The sequence below is a fragment of the Chanos chanos genome, chromosome 9 (genome assembly GCF_902362185.1).
Source record: "Chanos chanos chromosome 9, fChaCha1.1, whole genome shotgun sequence".
Lineage (NCBI taxonomy): Eukaryota > Metazoa > Chordata > Actinopteri > Gonorynchiformes > Chanidae > Chanos > Chanos chanos.
Genome location: NC_044503.1, coordinates 2,876,394 through 2,887,053, shown reverse-complemented (window position 1 = coordinate 2,887,053; position 10,660 = coordinate 2,876,394). Strand labels below are relative to the sequence as shown.

At 44.5% G+C, this 10,660-nt stretch overlaps 1 protein-coding gene across 2 annotated transcripts; it reads right to left on the bottom strand.

The window, feature by feature from the left end:
• Nucleotides 1-3,428: 3,428 nt before the first annotated feature.
• Nucleotides 3,429-10,025, bottom strand: arrdc2 (arrestin domain containing 2). Of its 2 annotated transcripts, XM_030783508.1 has the most exons (9): nucleotides 9,985-10,025; nucleotides 9,525-9,785; nucleotides 6,305-6,374; nucleotides 6,069-6,216; nucleotides 5,844-5,946; nucleotides 5,455-5,711; nucleotides 5,026-5,188; nucleotides 4,569-4,714; nucleotides 3,429-4,431 (listed from the first exon to the last, which is right to left on the bottom strand). In XM_030783508.1, the coding sequence occupies exons 2-9, from the start codon at nucleotides 9,781-9,783 to the stop codon at nucleotides 4,378-4,380; spliced, it is 1,200 nt and encodes a 399-aa protein (XP_030639368.1). In that variant the 5' UTR covers nucleotides 9,784-9,785; nucleotides 9,985-10,025; the 3' UTR covers nucleotides 3,429-4,377. The 2 variants fall into 2 exon arrangements, with proteins under 2 accessions (XP_030639368.1, XP_030639369.1); XM_030783509.1 differs by lacking the exons at nucleotides 9,525-9,785; nucleotides 9,985-10,025 and adding an exon at nucleotides 7,061-7,697.
• Nucleotides 10,026-10,660: the final 635 nt, after the last annotated feature.

The window sequence follows — 10,660 nt, the reverse complement described above, 5'->3', positions numbered from 1 at the left end:
CCATGCCTGGAATCTGAACAGCACGTGCAGTCTGGTGCACTGGTCAGTGGCAGCTTAATATCATCTGTAAAGAAGTGACCGGAAAGGAGAAAGTATCCCAGCGTGTGTGTGGGTGGGGGTATCTGTTATTGGGGGTTATCTGACCAAATAACAGACTCCTCTGTTCTGACCAGTACCCACTTGTATGGAAATCAAACAAACAAACAAACAAACAAAAAAAACCCCACAAGGTTTCCAGAAAGCCAATGTGTGGCACACAGCTGGATCAGGTTTCCAAGTCTGATTTCAGGACATGCATTTCCTGTTTACATCTTGTTAAGGTCAGTGGATCTCTGCTCAGTACTTCCTGTTGTCTGTACCCGGCCGGCCCCCTCAGCCTGCTGAAGCCTGTTTGTTCAGAACTGTTCTGATCCAGGCATGTAGGACATATCATCACACACACACACACACACACACACACACACACAGGCACGAGCATATGTATATATGTTCAAATGTAAACTGATCCTTGTGCAATCTCTTATTTCATGAGGTGATTAAAATGATGTAGAATTTCTGACATGGATTTAGATCATAAACTTGGTCTTATTTTGACGTTACAGAGCCGAACTTACACTCTGTCTGTCCGAGAGGAAAAGGGTGACATGAGGAAGAGTGATGTGTTTTCTTTGGGGTTTTTCCATGTGCTGGTTTTTGGGAAGGGGGGTGGGGGAGGTGGGGGTTAGAGGTGGGGGGAGGGGTGATGTTTATGTGACGTCTCTTGTTCTAAAGGCTATGGGAGAGTGAAACAAACAAACAAACACAAAAACACAAACAGCAGAAGAAGACAGAGCTGCCTTTCAGTCGAGGGAATCACGCTGCCCGTGTGGTATTAGTATAGCAATTACACAGACAGAGTGGCTTAACACTGCACCAGAATTCCCTCATATCTAACTTAGCAGACAAACACACACGCATAAACACACATACACACACACACACACACACACACACAAACACGCGCTTTTTGGCAGAACTTTCAAGGTTGTCATTAAGGAACACTCCAAACCAGCTGTCGTCACATTCTGTTCAAATATGTTTTTTTGTGGGTTGTTTTTTTTGTTGTTGTTGGGGTTTTTTTCGTTTTTTTTTTTTTGGAGTGGTTCAGAGCCAGAGTTCCTTATTGTCCACAAAACATACAGTTCTGTTTGACAAGCACTTATTTCATCATCAGTTTGGATTATTCCACGACTCATCAGCAAGCGCGTAAATATTTGCCCACTCTGAAACAAGCACTGCAAAAAAAAAAAAAAAAAAATGTTTTGCAACATTTGTTACATATGCAGATAATCCCATATCATAGTCTGGTAAAACAACGTACTAATATTACGTTCCACCTCAGAGACTCTTATTGAAGTGTAGGAGAGATACGGTTGGAGGCGGAGTCTCAGAGGGGTTTCATTTTTCCATATAAGCACAGGTAGCAGAAGTCAGTCTCTTCCCTGGGTGAATAAAAATGACTCTCCTCCATGGTACAGACAATCACGCACGACAGCCTTAACCACCTCCTGCTCCTCCAAATATATCACCCCCCCCCCCCCCCCTCCCCTCCTTACAGAAAAAGTCTGGCCCTCATCTGACTGTGTGAAGATTCGATAAGGTGACGATCTCTTGTCGGGGTTATGTGCTGTTAGCCTTAATAAAACACTGGCAAGTTGTTCTACCTGTGAGACCTACAATTCAGGACGCAGCAGTGACCTCTGACCTCTGCCAGTGCCCTTAAAATGCGCCCGGCTCGGGGCCTAAATAGGGCACTGGCGCATCTCTGGATCTCAGCATTGAAATTTGGGAAATGAATCTATTTCTGGATAACGGCCTGCGGTTTCCAGATCATGCCCCGCGCCACAGTTCTCAGCCAGTCATTAAGGGCTGTCTGAGAGAGTTTCCCGGAGGGAATCCTCTGCCTGCTTGTGTAGACCAAATCACCTGATATTATCCCGTCTTCATGGGAAAACCACTCGGCTTTTCTCAGTCAAGGCAGACACAGAGTGATTCCCGTACCCCCCCCCCCCCCCCCCCCCGAGACAAAGTGTCACCCCACCCCACACCCCCACCCCCGAGGCTTGCGGGAGCATGAGTCACAAACAACTGAGTTACTTAACTGTTCCGCCACACGAGAGAAAAACATACTGAACCAATTCAGCGCGCCCGAGTATAGATTTCCCCTCGCACACAAACACGACAAAGAGATCGCTATACCCGCTCCAACATTCTCTCCAGCTGGAACAGGCCACGACTCGGGAATGCCACGGCAACCCACCCCCCCCAGTGCTGACCGCAGCTGAAACGTTTGTCTGGCCCAGACATGAACTTGAAGTTAAAAGGGAGTCCAGAGTCCAGAGAGTAAGTCTCAGATTGAAACAAGTGTGGAACTCTGAAAAGTTTAATGTCGTTATAAATACGTTATCAGCTTTCCAGGCCAGTTGTTATCGGTTTTGTTTCAACTTGTTGCTACGCAACAAGATAACGTCCTTTGACGTGGGGGGGGACATTTATTAATGAACAGCACTGACAAAGATTGGCAATCTCTTCAGGAGGAGCTGTTCTGTGCTTTTCCAAAAGTTTGTCCGATGATTAAACGAGACAAAAAATTACACGACTGGACAAGGTTGTTTTTTTTTTCCTTCAATTTTTTTTATTAGAAAAAAAGATTAACCAAAATCAAAAAATATAATCTGCACTTGATTCAACAAGAGGCATTTTCTCTTTTATATATATATATATTTATACACATATATATAAAATACATTCGTTTTTTTTCTTTTTGGGTGTCGTGCATATCACAGAATCTCTCTGTGTTTTCTGACCTGAAGTAACTGTGTTATTTGGTACTGAGGCAAAAACCCTCTGAATTTGGAATGTGCTAGAAAAGATTCACTTCAGAGTGGCATCAACAGCATGAAGCACGGAGTACACAAGACACACACATCCCTGTAGCTTATTCTTCTTCCACAACGTAAGATCAGCCACAAAACAAAAACAAAAAAACAACAACAAAAAAATATCAAAGTAAAGAAAAGAAACAAAAACAAAACATTTGTATTGGCTTCTAAAAGTTCTCCACTGTTGTTGCTTAAGTTATTTGTCGTTGCAACATTTTTAACAGGATGCAACAATTTCTCTCTCTCTCTCTCTCTCTCTTTTAACCATTTTCTTCTCCAAAAGAATCCCCCCCTCCCAGCCAATGTACAATCAATAACATCCTTCCCATTCAGGCTCTGTTAACATCTGGTTACATACGCTTTGTAGTATATTGCCCTGATACATTAACGTCATGTTAATCTGCACTCCACTGCTAACTGTTCAGCCTCTCACCATAGGAGAAGGATGATAGAAACCTAACCGTAAACACATTGGCCATTTGTCCGTATGGAAAATGAGAAGGGGGGGGGGGGGGGCGTTGGCAGTACTGCTCTTACACTTCTGGAATATTTTCATCTATTTTCTCCACGCAACATTTTCAAGCTTCGAGGTTTCCCTTTTTTTTCCTGTTTTATTTTCTGTTAACAAACCCGGCAACCGTTTTACTTCGATCACGTCTGCGGCGTCTACCTCGCCTAGGTCAGTCTGCTTTCGCGGTCACACAAGGCCACGTTATTCGCTTGAGCATGCTTTAGTTAGATTTACTTCCCTAAGTACAAACCTCCTAACTTACAAAGGCTTTTCCCCCATAACATGCATGTTCTGACATCTATTGAGCAGCTTTGCAGCAGCTGCTGCTGGTGGGCATTATGGGTGAGGTGGTGGCGTCGGTTTGCCACACACAAACAATCGCGTAGACCGTTCAGGAAGTCCCACCCAACAGTCTGTACATTATCATCGGTGAGGTTCTGATTGGGCACAAAAGCCAACCTATCAAAGAGCCCTTCTCCTTTCTGTTCGCCTTCAAATCTTCTCTCCACCCCAACCCCCTCAGGGTCCCAGACTCCAGTCGCAAGTGTTGGAGGGTCATCAGCTCAAAGTGTGGAGGGAGGGAGGGAGGGGGGGGCGGCTTTAGGGGTGGAGGCGGGGGTTTCAAAGCAGCCAAGGTGGCACCAGAACAAATCCAATAAGGAGAAGTCTCAGCAGAGGACAGGAACAAAGGAGAGAGAGTCTTTTTTTTTTTTTTTTTCGATTCGCGTCTCCTGTTCTCTTTTTCTCACGGGGAAAAGGGCTCCAGTCAAACCCACCGATCCTCCCTTCACCGTGGGCCTCTTACCGTGGAGGCCGAGGACAAGGACAGCCTCTTCCACAGAACGAGAGTCGTGTTCAGAGAGACACTCGAGACAAGACACATCTCTGACTCGTTTATATCTGATCAGGTCACCATCGCGTGATGCTCGGTTTTAAACGCGTCGCTCAACAGGTCATGCAGCGTGGTCTCATGTGCAGAGGCTGTGGATTGGGGTCGACCTGCAAAGAGGAAAACAGGACACGTTTTGAGTTTTAAAACAGCTCAATTCCTTTTTTAATTCATCTTTAAGAATGTCCCATGTCTTCTTTAAAGGTGGAAGCAACTGTTGAGAGTGACTCTGTGTGTGTGTACTCACCTCACTGTAAACGGGAGGAGGTCTGAGCCTGAACTCCTGTACGTAGGCCATGTAGGGACGCCCCAGCTCCTCACAGGGAGGCGCGTTCTGTGTGACCGCGCGCGCTGCCTCCTCGTCCGTCACCACAGAGCTGTACTCAGGAGGGGCTGTGGAGGGGAGCGACCAACGTTAGTGAACATTTTCTCTCTCTCTCTCAGTGACAGTGAAGAACGTTAAAACATTTGACAGTGAGTGTGAGCGTGTCTGCGTGGTCGTGCTGAAGGTGCGATGTCTTTGTCATATGGTAGTGGGTATGTTTCCATCAAAATGTATAATAATAGCATGTGTGTATATGTTCACAGAGTACGGTCCAAGCATTTCGGTGTGTGTGTATGTGTGCGTGTGTGTGTGCGTGTGTGCGTGTCTGTGTGTGTGTGTGTGTGCCTGTACGTGTCTGCGCGTGTCTAAAGGCACTTACGCTCAGGTTGCTCGGGGATGGCCATACGAAGCCACTCCAGGTTGACGCTGTACTGACTGCTCACGCTGGAGGTTCTGCTGCCAAACGGGTGGAGAGGGATGGTGCCCATCACCAGCGGCAGCTCCAGACACAGCTTAGACGTTCCCGGGACGTCCAGACACACCTAAAAAAAAAAAAAAAAAAAAAAAAAAACCAAACACGGTCAAAAACTGCACTCCGGAGCTCAAGACAACCACAGGTACGTTACTCCATGAGCATTTCACGTCGGCCGCCAAAGAGGTGAGCCGAGTGTAGAATTCTCACACGTACACTTTAAAACAGAGCATCTCTGAGCGGCAGGTGCGGTTTGAGCCGACGTTTCAGAGCGCGTCCGAAGAGTTACGACAAAGGACCCTGGGCCCGTCCTTACGAGGGGGGGGGGGAACTCACCTTGAGCGTGTACTCGACTTTGATGATGCGACACTGCAGGATGGACGGCCCCACGGGGGGGATCTTAATGGCGCGGCCGTGCCACGTCTCCCGGCGCCGGGCCCCCACCGCGTCGCCGCAGAGCGTGGCCACCACGGAGCGTTTCTGCTTCATGGTTCCCCTGGCGATGAAGGTTTGAGTCTGAGTGATGTAAGCCTTGGGTACCACGGTGCGCGAGGTGGAGTTGTCGAACTCCGCAAACACGGGGATCACTTCGCCTGAGGAGAAACCGTCGAGAGTTTTGTGTTAACGAATTTTTGTTGTTGTTGTTGTTGTTGTTTATAGTTTATTTGAATCGTTTGCCATGTTTGCGAGTTGAAGAATTTCTCTTTGGCCTCCGGGCTCTTTACCTGGTGTGTAGCCTTTGCGGTCGATTTTGGCTGTGATGGAAACTTGCCCAAAGTTACAGTACCAAGCGCGTGCAACTTTTTCTTTGGTGCCTGCCTGAGGTGCCTGAAATTCAGGAAAAAAAAAAAGAAAATGAAAGGTTTCATTTAACATGAAGGAAATGTGTGTGTGTGTGTGTGAGAGAGGAAAGGATAAAACAGAAAATGAAATGAGTGAAAAATGCTCACCAGAAGAGACGGTGTGTTAATGTCAATAGGTTCAATGACTGTGAACTCCTTCTTGATTTTCTTAACAGTGGCCCAAGGTCTGTGGAGCTTTACTTTCACCCAGTAACGGATGCTTCCATGTTTGCCTTCAAATGAGGTTACCAGGGTCCTGTCAGAGCCAAACACACGTTCAGATTAGTCCTGAACACGGTGTGGTTTCATCTGAGCAGTGGAGATTAATCAGAACCAAAACTTACTCTTCTGGCAGTTGGAAACTGAAGGGGAATTCGTGCCTTCCAGCACTGAGGACGGTTAATTCACCATTATCTGATGAGAAAACAAAGAAGGAAAACAGAACATTTAGTCTTTTGAAAAATATTCCTCGTTCGGAGATACAATTTCTTTAATACAGTTGCTTTGCTATCAGTATTAATGCGCTGATTTCAGCACAAAACAAGGCGCTACTCGCATCTCGTGGCGTCTTTAACAACCAGAGTTTCAAAGTACTCGTTCAAAGTACTCGTCTATCTCTTATTACAGAGCTGGAGAAAGAAATCTCTCCGTCTCTCTTTGTCTTTATCTACAATACAATGGAGAAATCGGTCTCTATGCCAGTGCGGGTCCTATCAGGCACTGTCAAAAGTAGAAGTCAATGAGTCAAACAGTACATCGTGTACAGCAGCCTGACGGGACAAAGAAGTCGAGAACAACAAAACTCTGCTAAATCTAAAATAATCTCAGTAAAACTGTTCTGCAGTCAGGCAGGTGTAACCGATTTCGAGTTATAAACTAAGACGGCAAATATTTTTTGTTCTATTTTACTTGAGTAGACAATGCATTTGCCGAGGCTAGCAATGGTTAATAGCAGAGCTTCACAGAAATCGCACTGCCCATTTGAAGGCACAAATACATCGACAAACAAGGAGATAATGCCTGTTTTTTTTGTTGTATACAGATTTGTCTCACTGATACTGCATACCGAGGTCGCCCACTCATCGTGTAGAATGACTAACCTGCTTGCAGAAGAACCTCTCTCCGGTTCAGGTACTCGACTTCATCGCTATAGTTTTGTGTATAAGCCGTACTCGATCCGGCACTTCGAGATTCTGTCCAGTGCACTTTTGCAAAACCTTCGGCGTGTAACTTTAACGATTCCACTTTGCTTTCTCCACTAAACTCCAAGACCACCCTGCCAGAGACAACATCCCCGCTGCTGAACACTGGAGGAGAGTCGATTTCGGGCGAATCGAAAACGATGTAGAACTTTTTCAACCTGTCAAAAATCATTTTGTCCTCTTGCACGTTCCGCCCCGAAAAACTATAAAGATTGTAATTCTCCTTGCGACTTCGGTATACGAAGAGAAAGACTCGAATCGTTCAAACTTTACGGTGGTATCTCTCGCTTCTTATTCAAAACAAAACTGAAGGGAAACATGTCTGTGAGGAGGCTTTAACACGGTACGAAGGTGGGCGGGCTCTACGATTTTATTATGTAAGGAACTAAGCAAAGATTGGTGAACGCTAATAAACATCTTGCCTGGGTGTGGACCAAGTGCTGGGTTTGCCTTCGCCTTGATGATTGATGGTTACAGGTTCTTTAGACGAAAACAAGCTGACTGAGCATGCCCCAAACCCTCCCATTAGAAACTCAAGAAAAACAAAGCAATCTCAAACCGTACCGATACTGAACGAGCAGAGGTGTTTACGATAAAAAAAAAATCACTTTTAATCGATGCAAGGAACATGTTTGAAACTTTGCACACTTTTAAACTGGACACATGTTTTGAAACAAAGCCTGCAATGTCTGCATTGGGCAAAAACAAGAAAAAAACGACAGCACTGATTTCAAACGACAGAGTTCCCAGGAATTCCTAAAAAGTAGTCGACTTTGCAAAACCAAATATAATGTGCACACCGATTGCATATTCGCACGACATGACAATTTGCAAATCAGGCTAAACTCTCACTTTAATGCAAAAAAGAACATCAGTGTTTCACAGAAATATTTATTTAAAAGCACACACAAATACGGGCTAATCTGGGAGCAGAAAAAATTAAACTTGTTTATTCGTTTCCACAGACCGAGGAAAAGATCCTACATTGCCTCCCAGTGGACACAGTTTCTTGTTTGCCAAACTTTTGTGTTTTTTTGTGAGCTGTACTGCCCTCTGGCGGTTGACAACTGTTGACAGCTTCGCGAAGTTTCAGTTGCCAATATCTGAAATTTTACTAGTGCTTCGACCGCCGTCATTATTAATTATAACACGCTTTAAACATATTCTGGGTGCAGACGCCTCCTCATCAACAGTGAAAGGTAAAGACCCGTCCTAACACAAGACTAAAACTGAGAATTTTTGAGTGCTCCACAAACTCGCCAGTCAGACCTTGGGAAATCAGTACCAAACAGTATTCCTTTGAGTCCGTCATTAAATCGTGAGCCATATTATCTGAGGAAGAACCTGAATCGTTTATTTTTTTTTCTGAATAGCCCAGGACTAAAATCATTCAGTGTTGGTAGCACTGTTCACATAACTTATAACAGCCACCTATTTATTCAAAAACGCGCAGATGAGATTGCATGAAGCACTCTTCACCTTAACAACAAAATCAGGTTTCCTTTTACTGTCTTTCTTAAGATATCCTCAGGAGCACTGACAAAATAATCTCGTCCAGTTTAACATATTCTTCACGGTGTTTGTTTTCCTCTGCAATAAACAACCCAACACCTATTACTCTGGTACAAAGACCATGACTGAACATGTAACTGATTCATATGACTGTGGGAACTGGTCTTTTGCCAACATATTTCAGACGGTAAGTTCGGCCCCTGTCGTCTTGCAGATAGCAAACGAAAGTTTGCTTTTTGCCTCAGACGGTCCTTGGGTCTCACTTGTTTTTCCCCCGGCGTTGCCCGGGTAACCAAGAGGGGCATTTTTTGAAGGCCCGTTCTTTGGCGCAGCAGCTGCGCGTGCTCTTGGCAGCAGAGGGCCGTTTATCATTGTACTTGCAGCAGTGCACAACAGTATCCGCTTTCAGTTCGCTTTGCACACATTCACACAAAAAAGGAAAAAGAAAAAAAAAAAATCACGACACTGCAACTGTTTACGTGCTTTACACTCTACCTACAAACTGTCAAGGTTTATATATTTGTATTTATAAAACTCGTATGAGATAGTTTTTGCCCTACAGTATGTTGAATTCCCAAGATAAAACACGCTTTTCTCAATTTATTTGCTTAAACATGTTTCTCCTCCTTCAGGTTATAACGTGCAGAATACATTTATGTCCCTTCAAATGTGCCCTTGTCATGCAACGTGATAAATACCCGCTCCATATGTCTCTGTTTGGATAACTGTTAAGTTAACTCAAGCATGAGACCCTGCGGTGACACAGCGGGTTCGACGCTGATTCAACCCACGGCGTTGGCCATATAAGATGGTGGCTGCATAGGGCTGATAATATAGCCTAGTTGCTTACCTCGAATAAGATGCTGTCTTCTTCTGAAGTAGGTTATCTTAGAAGTGTAGTCATTGTAAACCGTGTTGACGCCAACACTGCGATTCTCCAGCCAGTGGGCTGTGGCAACCCCTCTGCCTTGCACCTTCAGCGACCGGACTTTGATCTCTCGGTTCAGCTCCAAAATAACCTGCCCTGAGACGATTTCCCCGCTCGTATACACAGCATCCTCTGGACCATCAAATTCAACCTTGAAACGTTTTATTGCTTTAAAAGCCATTTCTGTAAGGGAAACCGAAACACATGTCATACGGTCAGGAAGTAGAGGACGTGACAACTTGGCAATCAACGTCACAAGAGCGACGGGGTAATTCAACAAAACGAAACAAACGCTGAAAACAGCACTATAGCTCAACGTTTCAGTGGATATTCCATGTTATTCTTTTTGTATAAACAGATAGTGGGTAGCACGTGCACTTACCTTATAAATTTCACACTTCAGCGACAGTAACAGTTTACACTAGTATACCACTACCTCTGTGGTCGACAGTAGAATATATCCGCCGACTGTTTCTGTGAACGCCCACTCTAGATTTTAAACCAATTAGAAGGAAGCATGTAGAAAAATACCGCCCACTAGGCGATAACGGACTTCACTATCGAGGATGTGCGAGTGCAGTGTTTTTGAGAAACTTCGATGATTAAAAACATATTTTATGTTTTGCTGGCCTTAAATTTCTTTGAATCTCGTGGCATTTATGTGGTATTTTGCATTGTGCTAACTGTTTGTTGACATTGTTTTTGTGTTCTCTCGTTAAATCTGAATAGAACATTTGCTCCACTACAATTAAAAGAGTTTCGGACTTGTTATGCTCTGTACTAACCTAAGGCAGAGAGGGAATTTAGTTATTTGTGTCAGGATGTTCTGCAATGCAGCAGATACTTAAAGACAACAATTTACGAAAACAACATACATAAACATAAATAATAGAAGTAAAAATTAATCACTCAAAGCCCCAATGTCATCATCCGCATTTATTAAAATATCTCGATGCAGCGTATCAAAGGGAAAATAACCCGGATGATAAAGTGGGCCAACACACCCTCAAGTTTTGTGGAATCCGGTTGCACCGCGCTAATGTTTTGTTTGTATCAAC